Here is a 21,696-nt window from a genome sequence, read left to right as displayed (position 1 = left end):
TTCATTTAGCCATGTCCGTCCGTCTATCCGTAAACACGATAACTTGAGTAAATTTTGTGGTATCTTAATTAAATTTGTTATGTAAGTTCCTGCGCACTCATCTCAGATCGCTATTTAAAATGAACGAAATCAGACTATAACCACGCCCACTTTTTCGATATCAAAAATATCGAAAAACGGAAAAAGTGTGATAATTCATTACCAAAGGCGGATAAAGCGACGAAACTTGGTAGGTGGGTTGAACTTATGACGCAGAATAGAAAATTAGTAAAACCTTGAACAATGTGCTTGGCACCGCCCACTTTTAAAAAAAGGTAATTTAAAAGTTTTGCAAGCTGTAATTTGGCAGTTGAGTATGTAATGTTCGGTTACACCCGAACTTAGCCTTCCTTACTTGTTTTTATTGTTTTCATATTCGTTTTCCTCAATTATTGACCAGTTTGTTGAGTGCTGAATGGCAACACCTGAAGCTCGCTAAAATAGATTGTGTGGCTCAAATGCGCTTATTACGGGTACCAAACTTCTTTTCCCTCGTTTTGTTTAGTTTCTTTTATTGTTGCACGAATATTTTCAACTGATTGCTGTAATTTGTACAATTGTATTTGGCATTCTTCGTTAGGCCAGTTACTAACGAATGGTTTATTTTTTATGATCTTCAAATGTTGCAAGATTGATGACTGTTAACATGCATACGCTATGTATAAGTGCATGTGTGTAATTGCATGTTGTCTTGAAGATATGTTTTCTAAGGAAAAGTTTGAATTATAGTTTGCATGTTTCCGCACCAAATCAAAGATTTTGCGCAGCTTAAGCTTCTTTGCACGACAATCCACAGGGCATTCTAAACGATGTCGTTGGACCATCTCTCAAATAGTGGAGAGCAAGTTACAGGTTCGGTTTCGGTGGCTAATGTTGTTCCAATTGCATTTTGGGTTTATCATCGTTCAAACGAACCAAATATCTCAAATTCAAGTCGTTATGCTAAAGGTCGTTAAAAAAAACAGAAAACAGCTGCTGGGTACAAACCAGAGATCTGCTTTGAGTACTAATAAAATTAATGCACTTAGTCAAAAAATTGTGTCTAAATGTGTACTTAGTCAAGTACAGACAAATACTATGAGTGATTACCACATAAAATAGAAAATACATATGAGTGCCCCGTAACACATATGTCTCATACATATCGCTCATTTGCTGCAACGTCGTCATAACTCAAAAAGCACAATTTTCCAGGAGAGCCATTCAAAGATTTTAACTGCCATATGTTTTGCATATAAAGGCATATTTTCATTTTTATAGCACGTGCTAAATTTTTAACTGATCGCGAAGATTTTTTTATACAACATAGATCATGATATTGGGTAGGTTTATATAGGTTATTAACTCAAAAGTCATGTTTTTTAGTTATGACGACGTTGCAACAAATGAGCGATATATATATGACATTGTTGAGTATAAACTGATGTCACAGTCGCTTTAACTCAATATCACTTTGATTTCGTGTGTAGTACACTGTATACTTCGTTTACCGTCGGTTTTACTTTGGCGCTGTATTCAGTTTAGTTTCGTGCACATCGTTGTGTTGCTAGCGTCAGAAGATATGACTATATTCATTTTATTTCACTATTAGTCTTACTTATTCCAATTAGTGTTTTCGTATAACGCAGTTGACTTTTTGCTCAATAAGTTAATTGAGTACTGAACTGCTTCGTGGCTTATGAGCGGTTATTCATTTTACGAAGCATGACTATGTAAATGTGTGTAAAAGGATATAAGTGCTTGATGTTCTTTATTTGCATACGCACTAATTCCCATTTTTTGCTTAGTCCACTAATAACCTTAAAAGATGAATAATTGCAGCTCACTGGTACAAACAAACTTCGCCCATTTTTGGAACCGAATTTCACTAGGATTCATCGATTTTTGTTCGATTTGTAGCATTAATGGTAAAGAGAGTTTAAGTAAAACAAGTAAAGAAGTCTAAGTTCGGGTGAAACCGAACATTACATACCCAGCTGTATACTTGAAATGCTGTTGTTGTTTGTTTTGTGTGCTTAATAGTGTTACAAGGCTTCGCAATAATACATATACATACGGTTCTATTCTCAACTAATTTTTCTTCGAGTTATTGCTCCCGAAACATAGAAAACTGCTTAGTCATAACAGGAGCGGTGTCACGCCCATTTGCTAAAATTTAAAGTTTTTTCTATTTATTGTTATAAATCCACTTGCGAAATGAAATACCATTGACATAAAGCTCCTTTTTGCAAAGATATAGCTCACTTTATTTGCCCATGACCCTTTCAAAAATCTTTTATATAAAAGTGGTCGTGGTCCTTAACCGATTTCGTTAATTTTTCTTCAACGCATTGGCCTCTTTGACGAATTTTGTTACGATAGGTTTAACGATTTTTGATTTATGATTAATAATATTTGTAAAATTGGTTTTATCACAAGTGGGCGGTGCCAGGTTCCAAATTTTTATCAAGAATCTCAATATCAATCCACACGTCAAATTTCAACACTCTAGGTATATTATTTACTAAATAATCAGGTTTTTTGTGTTTTCCAAAATGTTATATATATAAAAAGTGGGCGCGGTTATCATCCGATTTCGCTCATTTTCAATACCAATCTATTATAAATCCAGATAAGCTCGTGTAACAAATTTGGTGAAGACATCTCAAGTTATTGGGTTAACGGACAGACGGACGGACGGACGGACATGACTCAATCAAATTTTTTTTCGGTACTAATGATTTTGATATATGGAAGTCTAAATCTATCTCGATTCCTTTATACCTGTACAACCAACCGTTTTCCAATCAATGTTATAATACCCTGTGTACAAGTACAGCTGGGTATAAAAAGGGCGAGACCACGCGCATTTTGAAAACCTTTTTATCTCTCGTTCTTTGCTTCTTTTTCTTCAACGCGAATACGAATTGTGCTAGTTTTCTCTCTCTCTCTCTCTCTCTCTCTCTCTCTCTGAGTTCTCTCGCCTCACTGTGTAGATGGTGCTCTGGTGACATAAGAAGACAGTCCGAAGAGGTACTAAAAGCGGTGTTACCGTGCTCTGTACTCTGTTTGCCGTAAAAGAGTCTGTCCTTGTTGTTATATTTATTCTTGTTTTTGTGGTGTTTTAGCATAAACTCCTTCCATTTTTTTTAATAAAAAATCAATTAATGTTTAGTCTAGATTGTTACAAACCTTGAAAAGGTCGTAAAATGTCCAAGTGACCTAAAATGTATGCACCTGGCAATGCTGGTTTTTCAATAAATTCGTAACATTAAAACAGACCACAAACACGGCCTTGCTAATGATATGCGATTTCAAGCATTCAAGGAACCGGTTTGCTCAGTTCACTATCTAGCTGAATCGGATTTTATATTTGATGTATATTCCTCATCTCTTGTTATATTTGGATTTGGAACCAAATTATTTTCGGCACTCTGCCATTTTCAGTATCACTTTTTCATTTGTCGTTTCGTTTTTGATGAAGACGGCACGTTGTTGTTGTTGTTTTTGTTAGCGATGATACGTGGCTGAGCGAAGTGCGTTTCCATATTACTGAGTAATTGCTATTTAAAAATTTTGTTTTTGTTTGTTCGAGTTACATAGTGGGATAGGAAATGGTTAATGCACTTAAAGGTATGTTCGAGGCCACACTTCGAGCGTAAGACTTCCTTCCTCTTTTGAAAGGCTACTCATTAAAATCTAACCTCCTACGGCCCACGCAGTTCGCTGTACCTGCTACGTGAGGTCCATGGCAACTCTCACGTGACTGAGCTAGGCTATGTTTACTTTAGCTGAGAAGTATAGCCTCACATATCTTGCGACAGTATCCCAGCTTTCACTTCGGCAGGTCATGTCGTTATTGGGCGAAGTGTTCTCCAATCTGTGGATTAACGGGCTAAAAACTAAGCCTGGAAGAAATCGACCTCTCCTTGCGGTCGCTTTACAATCCGAGGCTAATGAAAGCAGTTTCTTTGTATATGGCTTCGGCCTCCTGTGTTTATATTAGTCAGCTCAGTTAGCTTACTGTTTGGCCTCAACCGCGGATATTGCGTTGAGGCACGCTTTTCTATTGTTAGTACCCAAAAATTATATTTCTGTTAATGGGGTCCGCATTTGTGTTGGGATGACGATCTACACTTTTGCTTCTGCCAGCCGAATAACGTGATCAGCCATCCACATTTTCACATTGCTAATGACTAGGTTTAAGGAGCGCCAGCTGACAGCTTCTTGCTGCAATGATATCTACCACTTCCCATGTGAAAGCAATTGAAATCAAATGAATTTGGTTTCTGCTATGTCAAATAAAAGAAGAGTAACGGAAGTACTATTCCATGGATCGGGTTTTAGTACCGAACCCTGGGCTGCACCGCTGCGATAGCAACCTAGATGAGTTAAAAGTGTTATTCACGTCTAGCGTTACCGCCAAGACTACCAGTTTTGCTCGGTGGGACGCTTCCTCGGCTTGCTTGACTGCGTTTAGCACTTGTAGAGTGAGGCATTGCTTCAGGGGCTATCCATCAGTTTTTCTGTGGTGAACAGCGTACAACGCGGGCCAAAGGATGATGGGAGTTGAGCTCCCCATTTGCCGTTCGAAGTAATAACAAACCAGCACGGTCTTCCATCTGGTTGAGAAAATTCTTGATTTGAGGCTTTTGTTGCACATGTGCAAGAGATATTTGCAGTTAACTAAATTGCCTTCGGGAGCATTACGTCAGGCTCTGGGGCTTTCATGGGTTTGATGCTGTGCATAGTCGTTTTGAGCTGTTGGAAATGTTGTGCAATTCAATTATTACTTGTTTTGTTAGGGAAAAACTGAACATAAAACAAACATTCTTAATAACAACAAATGTCCTTCTTAGCAAATAATAATACAAATGTTACATATACGCACGGGTACCCGTCTTTTCATGTGGGTGGCGGAAATGTTTGTGTTAAATGGGTTGATTCAGAGAAAGAAAACGCAATTATTCATTTAAAGAAACAAGATTTCATGATATTTTATGAAATAATTTTAAGTACTTGAATGAAAGAATGGTCACTCCGACTATTTTCGGAGATCTCTTTGAAGCATGAGTAAATGTCACATAAGAAAAAAAAAAACAATTCTCTCAATAGATCTGTACATAAAGCTCGAGGCCTGTTGTAATACTACAGTGCAGTCTGTTCCCTCTTTCCTCTGCTGGACTAGACGATATTATGCGCTACATAACACGAGCTTAGTTCTTCACTTCGTCTCAAGAATAAAGGACTCTAAGTAGCTTACCGCAATGGTAGTACAGCAGTATAATGCATGCCTCTTCTATATCACGAGGTAGTTAGGCTCTCCAAACCTCTCCCAATATGATTATTGCAAAACCATAAGTTTACACTTGTCTTTGAGTTTTATAACAGCTGGAACCGGTGGGCTGCTTAAAAGACATGATCCTTCAGATCCCGTTGTTCGGCTCAGTTTAACACTGCCTATATACGAGTATATAACTACAAATTATGTTAAATTCTTTAGCCATACCACTCAAAGCCACAACAAATTGAATTTATATGAGAGCAATAACTTCCATACACTATGGAGAGCTAAATACCTACAACTGCGGTCAAACGGTCCAATTAAGTTCGAATTATACTTTATGAAAACATCTCACATACATACATACAACCGTACACATACATATTTATTTAATTCTTATCTCTGAGTTTTAACTGCAAGAACGTGTATGGGGCGTTAGGTGATGTAAAAGATATTCACGCAGAACTGCATTCATCATTTGAATGAACGAATGGCCAACTATAATGTAAAAACTGGCTGAAAGCAGAACTCAGTATAGGTGATTTTATTATAAGACGAATACTCGGCCGATCGGCTTTTGATTGCGCTGCTTGGCACGCTTGATTAGTCAAACATGAAAAATGCTAAAACGGCAGTTGCTTGTGTGCTTGGCTGTTTGCCTGCGTTGGCCTCAACCTGACTTCACTTAACTATCCGTATGTAGCCTGTAAATGTAGCTACAGACGTAATACCATTCGTAGTTAGAATTAGAAATATACATAAAATTGCATTTGTTGCAACTACCGTTTGAATAAAACTTGAAAAAGTTATAAAAAGCTGTTGCACTTGAGCAATGTTGCTTGCTATAAAATTAGAGTGGGTCTGCGTACGAAAGAAAATAGTGGCAGAAGCGGCTTCTAAATTTTAAGCTTATGTTGAAAATGACTCAGAAACATCTCTTTGTGTTTGTGGTAGATGTTAATTATACCACTATTTATTATACACGCACTATTTTATTTTATAAAATATCTTTATTATAATGACTCCTAAATGTATGCTAATAATTCGTTTTTAAGATTTTATATCAGAATGAAAATTTTTGAAACAATCATTTCAAAATTGAAATATAAAAAATTAACAAGAACCAAAAATTCAATTTATTTAAAGTAGGTACATTTAAAGTTGAATATAAATATAACCCTACAGTGTTCTTTCGAAGTTTTTAAATACAGCCGATATCGTCTGTATTGGCAGTAATCGTAAACGTATTTTTTTCATGTAAAAAAAATACGAAAAAATGCTTCTTAACTCGAATATTGTATCTTCCTTCATGTAGTGGAGAGACATTTTCTCTCCCGATTTTTTCTCATTTTTTTCTCTTTCTTTCTTACTTCATTCGTATACCTCCACTCGTCCACCAACTCTCTTTGTGCGTATTCTTTTATACGTCTGGACTTCTCTCTCCTACATTTTAATTCATCCCTCCCTTTTATTCTGCCACTATCTTTCCCTATACATGCCCCCCTCTTCACACCCGACCATCTCCATATACAATCTCTAAAGACTTGCCTTTCCTTCTTTTTTACTTTACCTCTCCGCCCATCTGTCCATTTCCTGCTCCCTCTACCTCTCCTTCCCCCTGTCCCGTGCCTATCTCTTTACCTCTTTATCATTTTCTTGCTCTGCTTCTCAATTTTCCTTTTGAACTAAGACTAATATCTTTCAAAAAGGCCCAACTTCGCCCACTACCCGTTAATAAGGTTTCCCAGAAATCAGCCCAGACATAGAGTTTATTAAGCTAAGCAAAAAAAGTAGCCCTGTGCTAAGCAAATCAAAAACACGGAAAGAGAGAAAATGGACCGAATTAGGAATCTAGCACAAACAAGTAAGGACGGCTAAGTTCGGGTGTAACCGAACATTACATACTCAGCTGAGAACTTTAGAAACAAAATAAGGGGAAATCACCATGTAGGAAAATTAACCTAGGGTAACCCTGGAATGTATTTGCATGACATGGGTATCAAATGAAAGGTATTAAAGAGTTTTTTAAATGGGAGTGGGCCATAGTTCCATAGGTGGACCCCATTTCGGCATATCGCCATAAAGGTGGGCCAGGGTGAATCTGGAATGCGTTTGTACGATATGGGTATCAAATGAAAGGTGTTAGTGAGTATTTTAAAAGGAAGTGGGCCTTAGTTCTATAGGTGGACGCCTTTCCGAGATATCGCCATAAAGGTGGACCAGGGGTGACTCTAGAATTTGTTTGTACGGTATGGGTATCAAATGGAAGGTACAAAAGAGTATTTTAAAAGGGAGTAGGCCATAGTTATATAGGTGGACGCCATTTCGGGATATCGCCATATAGGTGGACCAGGGGTGTCTCTAGAATGCGTTTGTACGATATGGGTATCAAATGAAAGGTGTTAATGAGTATTTTCAAAGGGATTGGCCCATAGTTCTATAGGTGGACGCCATTTCGGGATATCGCCATATAGGTGGACCAGGGGTGACTCTAGAATGCGTTTGTACGATACGGTTGCCATAAAGGTGGACCAGGGGTGACTCTAGAATTTGTTTGTACGATATGGGTATCAAATGGAAGGTATTAAAGAGTATTTTAAGAGGGAGTGGGCCATAGTTCTATAGGTGGACGCCATTATGGGATATCGCCATATAGGTGGACCAGGGTGACTCTAGAATGCGTTTGTACGATACGGGTTTCAAATGAAAGGTATTAAAGAGTATTTTAGAAGGGAGTGGGCCATAGTTCCATAGGTGGACCCCATTTCGGGATATCGCCATAAAGGTGGACCAGGGGTGACTCTAGAATGCGTTTGTAAGATATGGGTATCAAATGAAACGTGTAATTGAGTATTTTAAAAGGGAGTGGGCCTTAGTTCTATAGGTGGACGCCATTTCGGGATATCGCCATAAAGGTTGACCAGGGGTCAATCTAGAATATGTTTGTACGATATGGGTATCAAATGGAAGGTATTAAAGAGTATTTTAAGAGGGAGTATGCCTTAGTTCTATAGGTGGACGCCATTTCGGGATATCGCCATATAGGTGGACCAGGGGTGACTCTAGAATGCGTTTGTACGATATGGGTATCAAATGAAAGGCGCTAATGAGTATTTTAAAAGGGAGTGGGCCTTAGTTCTATAGGTGGATGCCTTTTCGAAATAACGCCATAAAGGTGGACCAGGGGTGACTCTAGAATGCGTTTGTACGATATGGGTATCAAATTAAAGGTATTATTATTGAGGATTTTAAAAGGGAGTGGCCTTTAGTTGTATATGTGAAAGCGTTTTCGAGATTTCGACCAAAATGTGGACCAGGGTGACCCAGAACATCATCTGTTGGATACCGCTAATTTATTTATATATATAATACCACGAACAGTATTCCTACCAAGACTTCAAGGGTTTTTTATCTCGCCCTGCAGAACTTTTTCAATTCATTCTTCTTAATATGGTAGGTGTCACACCCATTTTACAAAGTTTTTTCTAAAGTTATATTTTGGGTAAATAAACCAGTCCAATTACCATGTTTCATCCCTTTTTTCGTATTTGGTATAGAATTATGGAATTTTTTCGATATCGGAAAAGTGGGCGTGATCATAGTCGGATTTCGCCAATTTTTATTACCAAAATAAAGTGAGTTCAGATAAGTACATGAACTAAGTTTAGTAAAGATATATCGATTTTTGGGTTAATGGTTTATGATTATCGTGTTAATGGCTGAACGGAAGGCCAGGCGTAGCTTCAACTGATTTCGCCCATTTTCTCAGAAAACAGTTATCGTCATAGAATCTATGGTAAATGTTTGTTCGACTTATGACATTAAAAGTATTCTAGACAAATTAAATTAAAAAGGGCGGAGCCACGCCTATTTTGAAATTGTCTCTTATTTTTTATTTTTTTGCACCATATTAATACTGGATTTTAATGTTGTCATAATTTACTTACATACTGTAAAGATATTAAATTTTTTGTTAAAATTTGACTTTTAAAAAATTTTTTTTTAAAAAGTGTGCACGTTCGTCATCCGATTTTGCTGTTTAGCTCACACATAGTAATAGTAGTAACGTTCGTGCCAAATTTCATCAATATATCTACAACGGCTGCCAAATTACAGCTTGCAAAACTTTTAAATTACCTTCTTTTAAAAGTGGGCGGTGCCACGCCCATTGTCCAAAATTTTACTATTTTTCTATTTTGCGCCATAAAATGAACCCACCTAGTTTCAACGCTTTATCCGTCTTTGGTAATGAACTATCGCACTATTTCGGTTTTTCGAAATTTTCGATATCGAAAAAGTGGGTGTGGATGTAGTCCGATTTCGTTCATTTTAAATGACGATCTGAGATGAGTCCCCAGGGACCCATTTCATCAAGATACCTCAAAATTTACTCAAGTTACCGTGTTAACGGGCATACGGACGGACGGACCGACGGACATGGCTCAATCAAATTTTTTTTCGATACTGATGATTTTGATATATGGAAGTCCATATCTATCTCGATTCCTTTATACCTGTACAACCAACCGTTATCCTATCAAAGTTAATATACTCTGTGTGCAAAGCACGGTGATTATAAAAATGTAATCAAAATAGAGGCAGTCGTATGACATACATACATACGAACACAAGAAATATATGTATACACAAGGCAATATGTGACCTTCTTCTTCTTCTCACACACTTTCAACGATATCCTCTCCCGGAGGTCCAAGGAAACTTGCAATTTCAGCACGGTGGGATTTGGATGTTAGAGACGTTATTTCCACGTTGCAATTTAATTGATGGCTGGTGTAATATCACACGACTCTTTTTGGATGAATCTAGAGGCCTTTTAATGTTCCTTTGGCTCGATTCTTGTGTGCTAGGTTTCTTCATTGTGCTTGCGGAGATGACTCCTTATATCACTGATAGGCAGGGTCTCTTCAATCAGATGTCTGTTAGGTTGATCAGGCCTCTGTGTATTAAACAGAAACTGTTTTTTCAGCATTTTGTTTCTCTCATTTCTGGTAAGTATTTTCGCCTCACTGTGTAAATGGTGTTATGATACCTTAAGAAAACATCCCGCGGCGTTTTTAATTACAATGTCTTTTGATAGGCCTGCGGCTTTCTTCGACGTACTTAAGCTCGGCAACGATATCAGACACGCGTAACCATCTCCGTTTGTAAAGTTTGTAATTTTTCTCTAATATCAATAACAGAAAGATTTTATTTTAGTTAAAATTTTTATTATTTTTTATTTCAGGCACAATACGCACGTCTATACTGTCAGGTGCAAAGTTCAATGTCACTTGGCATTTAGCGTATCCACATAAGGTAAGCAAAATAGTCATTATATATTAAACTTGTGTGACGTTCATTCAATTGAATGCAACAAACAGCTAAAAAAGCACTTTCAACAATGTCAGATATTAAATTTGATTGGAATGAAGAAATGACTAAGTTTATTATCTCTTTATAGAAAGTATAGAAAACACTTCATAAAATTTTTTGTTGCCAAACTAGCGCGTTCGGTAGCCTTTTTCTGCCCGAAAATTTGTTTGCCTCCATTCAAAAAGTTAGCCTCCCTTCACCTGTGCCCTTTCTATCTCATTCTGTACTACTTTACATTACATTCCTCTTGTTATCATTGTCCACACGCTATCCCATTTGTCTCCCACTCCCGAACCTACTTCCACTCCCACTCCTACTCCTACTTCAGCCCCCACTTATACTCCTTCTCCCAGTGCCACTCCCACTCCCACTTCTGTTCCTACTACTACTCCCACTGTCACTCCCAAACCTAATCCACTTTCCACTCCCCCTCCCACTCCCACTCCTACTCAAACTCACATTCCTAGCTCAATTTTCTTCCATATATTGAAACTACATACCAAATATTGAGTACCAGTGTCAAATAAAGCAAATTTAAATTTTTTCCTATAAGAGACGTGCACTGCCTATTTTCCAAAATTCTAGCTGATGATATATACTAAAACATAAATATTTCGAGCCAAACACACTCGGATTTTTTTTAGCAAGATGAAATTTAAATTGCGTGGGGAGTGGCAGAGCCCATTTTTCCAGATTTTTTAATGGATCTAAACCAAATTTCATACAAATGCGCCCAGTCATTTATGAGGCGTTCAGTGATATATTTTTATTCCGGTAAGTGGACCGCGGGCTATCCTATATTAAAAAAGTCTTATTTACGTTGCAATTTGATTAACATTTGGTATACTTAGGGGTACCGTCTAGTTTGTTTTTTTAGAGAGGCAAGAAGATACAAACATTTTTAACACGCCCATATTAGCTTCACTTAAATGTATCTCTAGGCTAGGCGGGCAAAGGAGAGTTAGACCCATCTAGCGGCAAATAAATAACTTGCTACATAACGAGTTGTGCTTAATAGCGAAGACACGAACCTCTGTGCTACGGTTCTATCAACATCGAAACATCTAAGTCGATTGTAGGCACTAAAACGACACCATATGTGTGTTTTTAGCTTTTTATTGTTTATTTGCAGAAGCTACAATATCGCAAATGACTCTGCCTATTGGGAAAGCAGTTACATACAGTCAGTGCAGAAAGGAATATTATCGGGCAGACGAACGTCTCTATTATCTATCTATATTTTGCCCGGTAGCGAAAATCTCTACTTCAAAACTGTTGCGGTTCTAGTGTACTCGAATTAACTACTGGTTCGCCGCCATTTATCTATTTTACGTGTTTTCGACTGGCGATGGAAATTGTCCACGTTGCATTACCTGTTCTATAGTTCTGAACTAGATACATTTTATACTTTAACGAATTTTGGGAAATTCCTGATAATTATACAGCTTCCGCTAACGTTCGAATCGCTGAACTGTCGAGTAAATAACTCCAATATTCAGTATTGGAAAATGGTCTTTATTAGACTACTTTGGGCGTAGTACTTCACAAATTCAATTATACATCCCTACTGAAATCCCTTGAGGTGCTTCTCGATACACATTTCCCATCGAGAGATGGTTTAGAAGAGCCAGTAGACATCACTCACACTTCGATCACGGAGCTAGTAGTGCCGGGCTTGGTGACACATACCAAGATCGAGTGGGCAGTGAAGACGTTTTCTAAGTTTAAGTCGTCGGGCCCAGATGGTATATTCCCGGCCATGCTACAAGTCTCAAGTAGGGCGGTCGTGGAATGTCTTAAAGTAATATTCGATGGGTGCATAAGACTGAATCATGTACCGCACTCTTGGAGAACTGCTCATGTATCTTTTCTACCAAAGGCGGGGAAGATCGGTCACGTATATCCCAAAGACTATAGACCCATTAGCTTAACATCATTTCTGCTCAAAACTTTTGAGAGGCTGATAAATGTGTACATAAAGTCCAACGTGGATGAAAAGCTGCTCTCCACAACACAGTATGCGTACACCAAAGGCAAGTCGGTAGACGCGGCATTGCATAGGGTGGTAATAAGCATAGAGAAATCCCTGGAATATAAGGAGTATGCTCTAGAAGTCTTCTTGGGCATTGGCGGGGGCTTTCAATAATGTTGCAAAATGGGCGATTATGGATGGTCTTAATTACATTAAAGTACATCCTGCCTTAATCAGATGGATCGGCTGCATGTTAAATTGCAGAAAGGATACATCACAATGGGGATTGTACGAGGCCACGAAATCAGTGGACAGGGGCACGCCGCAGGGAGGGGTGCTATCACCTCTGCTGTGGACGCTGGTCATCAACCAACTGCTCAGGCAATTCGATGAGGGACCCGTAAAGCTTACGGCTTACGCAGATGACGTTGCAATTGTCATAAGTGGAAAGTGCCTTCCAACGACTAGTTCTTTGATGGATCGGGCGCTTCGGGATATTCATACCTGGGTTGAAAGTCAATGCGGAAAAGACGGATATAGTCTTGTTTACAAAGAGGTACAAGGTCCCAAATTGGACCAGGCCTAAGTTAGGAGGGGTGACCTTACAGGAGAAACCTTGCACAAAATATCTAGGTATCATCCTAGACAGTAAGCTGTCATGGAAACTCAACGTTGAGGAGAGAATCAAGAAGGCCTCAACGGCACTCTATGCATGTAAAAGAATGCTGGGGTGTACGTGGGGCCTATCGTCCTCCCTTTCTCAGCGATTGTAAGCCCTATTCTATACTATGGAGTTCTTGTTTGGTGGAACGCCACACAAAAAACAACATACCTCAAAAAATTAGAGGGGGTATGCAGACTATCGATGCTTAGCTTTACGGGAGCCCTGAAAACGACCCCGGCTGCTGCACTGTATGCCATTCTGCACATTCCACTTGTAGACCTGGTAGCAAAGAACAAAGAATTAACGACCGCAACCAGGCTCGGTGCTTCGGGGTAGCTTGAACGCCGACCATATGGCCATAGTAGTATAGCGTCATCAATCACAAGACGAACAGACTACCTTAATCCCTATCTGTGCTTCGAGGGAGATCTTAAGGCCACAATAGAGGTGGACGGTTGGCGCAAGGGTGCGCAAATGGCGGACGAGGCGATACATGTGTACACCGATGATTCCACAGTAGTGGAAGGAGTAGGGTCTGCGGTATACTGCGCTTATCCGGAAATAAGCAGATCCTACAGGCTGCCGGATTCCTGTAGCGTTTTCCAAGCGGAAATATTAGCCGTAACCAAAGCAGTAGAATCCCTGGAAAAGAATAGCTTAAGCTATTCTTAACTTTTATATTGACAGTCAAGCAGCAATTAAGGCAATAATCTCGCATAGCACAGCATCTAAATGCGTGTTAGAGTGTAAGCAGTATCTGGAGAGAATCGGGACAGGGAGAAGCATACATCTATATTGGGTCCCAGGGCATATGGGAATAGATGGGAATGAAAAAGCGGACGAACTAGCTAAAAAGGGCGCATGCCTTGAAGCTTGCTCCGTAGACGTCCCAATTAGATTGGGCGAGATTAAACGAAGGCGAGAGGTGCACATGATCGACCAATCGGGAAGGAAGTGGGTTAAAGCGCGGGGCTGTAAAGTGTCGAAGATTATGTGTAGGTCTTACAACCTTAGACTAACACAGTTGCTTCTATCATTAAAAAGAGAGGACTGTAGACACATGACGGGTATTCTGACTGGACACTGCCTTCTGGCGTCACATGCCTTTACATTAGGCTTGGTCAGTGATAGAAAATGTAGGAAGTGCGGGTTGGAGGAGGAAACGATCGAGCACGTTCTGTGCTCGTGCCCTGCACTTGCCAGTCTAAGACTCCAGCTATTAGGAGTGATACAGCTGATAGATCTAGAAGCAGCAAGTGGCTTAAGTCCTAGGAAGCTTCTAGTATTTGCCAAGAGGAAGGAATTATTTTATAACATAGGTCCTGGTTTTTGATAGGGTTTTTCAGTTTGGTCGTTAAAACAAACTTCTGGTAACACTACGGACTCACTCAGTCTTTGTGAAGTCCTCATGGACCGGCCAGTTCAACCTAACCTAACCTCCCTATTAGCGTGCTTAAAATAAAACTTATTAGTTATTCCTAAGCTTGCGCGGCTTTTATACTCTTTGTTGGCTCGTTCGCATATTTCTCCTAAGGTCTAGATTTTCACGAACATGGAACAGTTGTATCGCATACTTGGTTATTTAGCCATATGCGTGTGTATATGTGAGTAACAACTTCTGCATTTAGCTGATGGCTACATGTGTGTATGTGAGATATCTCTTCACTTCGAGCTGCTGGTTATGTGTGTGGAATATTCTTCGTTGCCTTGCACATAAGTGTGGCTGCTTGCTGTTTTTGTTGTTGTGATAATTTACTAACAGCATAGTGATGCCAACATTCACCACCATACTTTAGAACTTGTTGGTTTATTGGTAGTTCCGAACTAGTGTAAACATTTACCTTTTATATTAAGTTCTTTTATTGGTACTATTTCGTTGGTCCCGATTCTGAGAGAAATTTTACGTGTTGATTCTAATACTCTTTTATCCGCTTTTTCGGTTTAACGGACCGGTGCAGATATCAGTGCGAAAGGCTTTAAAGTGTATAGAAACAAGTCATACTACTAGTCGAGGGTCCTTAAAGCTGGTAGCAATGTTTTTTAGATTGCTTATTTATCAAATATATGTTAAATATGAAATATAAAACCAAAACTGCCGATTTAAGAAATCTATAAAATTTTAGTTACTAGCGCACTAGTACCTATTTAATACATAAGGCCTCGTGGGAGTGGAACTAAAATTGAAGGTGGCAGTGGCTGTGGATATGCCAACGGGAGGATTAGTATTAGTGGGAAAGGGTTTGGAAATAGAAGGGAGATAAATGGAATAAATAATGGACAAAAATAGAAGCAAAATGGAAGATGGGATAGAGAGTGTAAAATGAAGACGAGGCTCGAAGCAAACCAATTATCGGAAAGAACAAAGTCGGCCGGGTTCTCTACCCCTAGGTACTAGTGTCTCGAGATATAGGCCAAAACGTGGGCCCGTGAACGCCTAGATATTCTTTTTACATTATGGTATCAAATTGAAGCTGTTGATGGGTGCTTTAGTACAGGGTAGTTTTCATACCTATTGGTGACTAGGGTCTCGATATATAGGCCAAAACATGGACCCGGATACACCTAGAATGTGTTTTTACATTATGGGTATCAAATTGAAGCTGTTGATGTGTGCTTTAGTACAGAGTAAATTTTACACCGCTGGGTAACTAGGGTCTTGAGATATAGGCCAAAACATGGACCCGAATACCCCTAGAATGTGTATGTATTATGATATCAAATGAAAGCTGTTCCTGAGAGCTTTAAAGTAATTTTCATTGTGATATTCGATTTATTCGCATCAACTTGGCAAACTGATAAATACGCATGCGAAACCGAAATAAAGACATGAATTAATAATACACACATACCTACGTCCTATTTTACATACATACGTCCTATTCGATTTGCCTGAAATTTGGTATATAAATTTGCATATATTAGTACTTACGATGCTTTTTTCCGGGAAGTAGACCAGAGACGGACTGGGATTGGTATTAGGACTAGGGCTAGGACTGGGACTGAGACTGTGACTGAGACTCGGAGTGGGACTGGACTGAGACTCGGAATGAGACTGGAACAAAATACATACCACCCTCTGGGACTGGCAATGAGATATGAAGAAGAATAAGAAAAACTTTAGAGAAGAGAAAAGAGAGAAGGAGATTGAGAAAGAGATAGAATGAGACGAAGATGGAGATAGATGAAGCATACAAAGATTAGGAAAAAGTGTAGAGGGGAAATATTTTAATATGAAATATCAGCCTAGAAAATAAGGTTTTTAATAAGATTTTCGAGCTCCCGAAAATTGCTTTGGTGGAAGAAACATGGTTTGAAGTATACAAAACCATATAAGTGTCCGTACGTTTACTCAGAATATGTTAACAAAACATACACGTTTGTCAATTGATTTCCCAAAGTGGGGCCCTTATAAGCAGACACCGCAATTTCTAAAGAGTTTAGCATACTTAAACGCAATTTTTATGAAATTGAATGGTGATAAATTTGGTACAAGTCCACATTTTTATTTATTGTATAATTCAAGCGTAGCGCTTAAAGCGTGAATTGTTAAACAATTTTTTAAGGAGAACATTGTCCTGTATCTCTGCAGGTTAGCTACTAGTTCTGAAAGTTCTCTTGCCCATTGTACCAGGGGTCACCTTGGGGCAAGCCCCGCCAATACACATTATGTGCCCTTGTAGCATTGACATGGATGTAGCGTCCCGCATACGTAACAAATTAAACACCTGCCACTCACTGCAGACTTTAGAGATACACTGTTTTGCTGTATTCTGAATAGATATAGATGTATGCACATAAATCGTGCTAAAGCTTATTATTATTGTCTCAGATGACAATTGCGTTTTCATCCGAAGGAAGTTTTCATCCCGAAAAACCACAATTTTGCTTAAACAGTAACGGTATGGCAACGCTTCTAGCAAAACAACAAACATTATGAAACTCAAAAATCTCCAAATACGTCAAAAATTTTGATTGGAATTACCTTCTTTTGTATACCATTAGTTATATAAACTTATCGACTTGCACTCAAAAGTCTTATCGCCGAAGCAAATTTCATGCATGACAAAATTCCAGTACTCATTATTCTATCAACGTAAATTGGCGCAAAATACAAAGTTGACATGCGTAAAAACATTAACATTCATATAATTTTGTTGGTAAATATGAGTAAACAACGTCATTAGTTATTATCAGTAAAGTAAAAATTATATTGTAGACTCGCAATTAATCGGCGATTATCTATCTATCATTATGGCTATTAAAACTAGTAAAACAGTTGACTTTTATGACTTGTCAATTTGGTGCAATGCTTATCGGGAGAAAGTATATTCCACCTTTTTTTTTAATGTAGAATATTGATATGATTTAATAACTAGAAAACATTACGATACACTTTATTATTTCTTTTGATAACACTATGCTACAGCACTTTTGGGGCTCAACTGTTTTTACTCAGGATGAAGAACCCAGAGGCATGTATCTCAATACCTTCTTTCTCCTTTGTAGTTTCCAACTTAAACTTTCCATTTTATGCCTGAGGGTTTTTGAAATAAGTGTAAAGAAGAAGTTGAATTATATACCGGATGAAAATACTTATATATGAATGGTCTGCGATAAAATTCTGATTAATATTAATTTTTTTCCATTTCAACTGGGGCACATAGAGTGATACAACGAAAATGGAACTCATCGCTATTTCCATAAGACATTTGGATATACGAAATCATTAAATTTAAAAGGAGGGCTGAGTGTGCATATCGACAAATATGGAACTAAGTGCCAACTCTGTCGATGTGTCATGTATTAACGCACATCGATCAATCGATCGATGATATTTATTTGAACAGTTTTGGGAATATTTCGTAGCTGTTTCGCGAACATTTTGGTATGACTTCTGGAACACATTAGGATTATTTTCGGAATCATTGTGAGACTCTTTTAAGACATTGGAACAATTTCACGATCACTTTGGGGTTATTTATTTTGGGACTACTTCGGGATAATTTCGAGGCTATTTCGAAATCAATACGAGAGAGTTTTTGCGTCCTTTTAAGATGATTTTAGAATTATATTCGGAAATATTTAGAAACTATTTCATAACCAATTCAGGATTGTTGAAAATGGGTTCTTAATAATTGCGTAGTGTTAGCAGAAGTTAATTTAACGACCAAACTGAAAATCCCTATAAAATACCAGGACTTTTGTTATAAAATAACAACGTCCTCTTGGAAAATACTAGAAACTTTCTAGGACCAATGCTACTTGCTGCTTCTAGATCTGACGGCTGCATCACACAAAACATGCTTGAACATTTCCTTTTCAAACAGGTTTATAATACATTTTTTTTAATTACTAAAAGTTAGAGAATGTCGGCAAGCTCTAAACGGGACAAATTTATACCAACAAATAAACATAACGGGACACATAGACCACAGAACCGAACTTCAATATACCAGACGGGACAGTTTTTAATGAGTTTAAATGGAAAATTAAGATTTTAGTTATAAGAAAACTTTTTCTGGGATATATTTGTCCCAACAGGTCCGAAAGGGTTAAGCTAGTTCATCCACTTTTTCATTCTAATCGATTCCCATATGCCCTGTGACCCAATATAGATCTATGCTTCTCCCTGTTCCGATTCTTTCTAGGGCTTGATTAAATTTTAACACACTTTTAGATGATGTGCTATGCGAGATTATTGCTTTAATTGCTGTTGGGCTGTCAGTTGACACGGTTGTAGCTTAAGCTCTTTTTTTCCAGTATTTCTACTGCTTTGGATACGGCTACTACTTCCGCCTGAAAAACGATGAAGTAATCTGGTAACTAACTATGCCTGTCAATGAAATTGTTTTGAAATAAGTTTAAAAATGATCCAGAAATAATCGTTTCGAAATGATTTATCAAATTATACGAAAATAATCGCTAATTGGTTCCAAAACTGTCCCAATTTTTCCCGAAAAAGTCTTGAAATCATTTAGAAGTTGTCCCGAAATTATACCTAAAGTAACGCCGAAATTATAATGCACTAGTTTTAAAGCGTTTCCAAATAGTTTCGGAATAATTCAGAAGTTGTCCCGAAATTTACATAAAATAACACTGAAGTGGTCCTGTCATAAAATTTGTTTGAAATTGTCTCGAAGTTATGTTAAGTCATACTGAAGTGATCCTGAATTTGTTCGGAACCGGTTCCGAGATGCTTTCGAAATAATCATTAAAATAATCCTGAGTTGTTTCCAATGTAATCCCGAAATGTTCACGAAACAATCTCGAAGTAGTCCCAAAGTGGGCCCTTTTAATGTCTGATAAAAGTGCGACATTCCGTTACCCACTGACAAAGGTGGCACTTAGGTTCATACTACAATATGTATGACCACGTGATAGTATTAAAATGAATTTTGAAAAATGTTTCGGTTTTTTGGTAATTTTGAAGGTAATTTCGGGATGATTTTGGTGACCATTTCGGGGTTCTTCGGGGTTATTTGAGCACCACTTCAGGGTCAATTTGAGGTATTTTTGGTATAATTTTTGGGTTGCTATCGGGTTCCCCCAAGTAATTTGGGAGTCATTTTGGAATTTTGCTTATTATAATGGAGATCATTTGGAGATCACTTCTGTATCATTTTGTGGTAATTTCGAGAAGATTTTGGCGATTCCTTTGGCGTTCCCCGGGCTTGTTTGGGGATCACTTCGGTGTCAGTTTAGAGTCGTTTTGTGAAGTTTTGTTGACTATTTTGGGACTCTTCCAGGGTCACTTAAAAATTACTTCTGAGTCGATTTGTAGTCCTTTCAGGATTGAGGGTCATTTGGTGTTCGCTTCGGTATGTCTTTTGGGATTCTCTCGTGGTGCTACGATCAATTTTTCTATGCAACTTAATTGTTTGAAAAATGAAAACAGATTGTTTTATTGTATTTATTTATTTTTAATTTAAATAAATTTTTATCTAACTATACTTAATTTACTTAACATGTTTTCTATCATTTCCATAATGAGTACCGTCCATCTATACATGACATATAGAGACGTTATTATATAGCATCCCTTTTAAAAACAGTAAACATTTGAAATTGCATTCTATCGCGCTAAGACGCTCAAGATTTTTCAAAAACATTTCAGTAAACTGATAATTTAAAATTTAAATTTACCATAAAATAAACTTAAATCAAATTTTCTCTATGATATTCATAATCAGTTATATTAAAATTATTATTGTTTTTGAAATTCATTTGATGCCAATTTTTTTTTTTTTTTTGCCACATTTATGCATTGACTTAATCCATTTAATTAAATCTATATCCTAACACAGCCAACATAGCCAAAATTAATGTTGTCAATAGACTTGCTGTTGTAGTAAGTGCAGCATCAGTAAATTCAGCTATATTACAGCCATTCTGTTCACATGTCTCACAATTGACTCGGGTGTTATTGCATTTGCCGAAGTGCGACTCACAGCCACGTTCAATATGATCCGTGCGTATGGTAACGCAACGATCGTTCTCGGAATAAATTGGACAAATTTGTAGGTGATTGGGGCTCGCTGCACAATTTGAATCACTGTTAGAATTACAAATGTGACAAGCCAGACGATTGAAGGGGAAGATCTGAAAAAATACAAGAAAATGTAGTATTATATGTTTTGTTCGCGAATTGGGTGTTTTACAATAGAGACATGGCCTAAAAGTGAGAATGCATTAAGGATCGCTTAGCAAATTATCCCTTGCAAAGATCTTGACTTTAGCAGATGACTACACAGAAGTTTTGTGGAATGCAAAGCAAAGCGATAATCGTCGCATATGTCATGTTTATTTGTGAAAGTGAAGATATGCGCAGAAAGATTCATTGTAAATGGCTCAAATGTGTTGCAATCTAAACAATCAACTTTTACTCGTAGAACTGTTCTCGTTATATTAATTAAAACAAAAACAAACGCCTTCCGAAGTATTTTTGATCTTTTTCAGTAAGTTCAGAAAAAATGCACATTTGTTATAACATGTCAATAAAAACGTATCTGTTCGTACTTTCAAAAACAGATTCCCTGAAGAAGTTGCAGATATGCTTCGAAACGTATTGTAAGTGACAGTAACAAGGGAATAGCTGAGTAATTACTTTCTTGTTACCTTTTCCACATACGCTATGCTCTCGCTCGTAATTGCCGCTTACTTTATCGACACTTCATAATTCATTAAAAATAAATATCCTCTTTTTTGCAATACAACTTACCTCATTATTACAAATGTTTCCTGTGCAGATAGAGCATTTACCAGCTTCACATGGCTTCTGCCCATTCTGGGTTTGTAAGCTCAAGCAGCCACGGCGTGTATGACCCGCTAAAAGAACACAAGAAAAATATTTGAAAAAAAAAATTACAAATTATGCTTAGCAGAGTT

The 21,696-nt window shown here is 37.8% G+C and overlaps 2 protein-coding genes across 18 annotated transcripts in view; one reads left to right on the top strand and one right to left on the bottom strand.

Moving 5' to 3' along the window:
* nahoda overlaps positions 1-21,696 on the top strand; it is a 364,546-nt gene that overhangs the window by 209,279 nt on the left and 133,571 nt on the right. For all 17 annotated transcript variants that reach the window (XR_010951298.1, XR_010951299.1, XR_010951297.1 and 14 more), the window contains one exon: positions 10,548-10,618. Coding sequence is in view for 12 of the 17 variants with exons in the window: in XM_067775822.1 (XP_067631923.1) it covers positions 10,548-10,618 (71 nt within the window). In the remaining 5 variants the exon portion in view is untranslated. The remainder of the gene's footprint in view (positions 1-10,547; positions 10,619-21,696) is intronic.
* The window catches only part of LOC137245324 (uncharacterized), a 45,405-nt gene continuing 43,922 nt past the window's right edge, over positions 20,214-21,696 (bottom strand). The window contains exons 10-11 of the mRNA XM_067775809.1: positions 21,530-21,636; positions 20,214-20,910 (exon numbers count right to left, since the gene is read on the bottom strand). Coding sequence (XP_067631910.1) covers positions 20,590-20,910; positions 21,530-21,636 — 428 coding nt within the window. The 3' untranslated portion in view covers positions 20,214-20,589. The remainder of the gene's footprint in view (positions 20,911-21,529; positions 21,637-21,696) is intronic.

This window comes from Eurosta solidaginis, chromosome 3, assembly GCF_040869045.1.
Source record: "Eurosta solidaginis isolate ZX-2024a chromosome 3, ASM4086904v1, whole genome shotgun sequence".
Taxonomy (NCBI): Eukaryota; Metazoa; Arthropoda; class Insecta; order Diptera; family Tephritidae; genus Eurosta; species Eurosta solidaginis.
The sequence above is the reverse complement of the archived record's forward strand: the minus strand, read 5'-3'. Positions and strand labels throughout refer to the sequence as shown.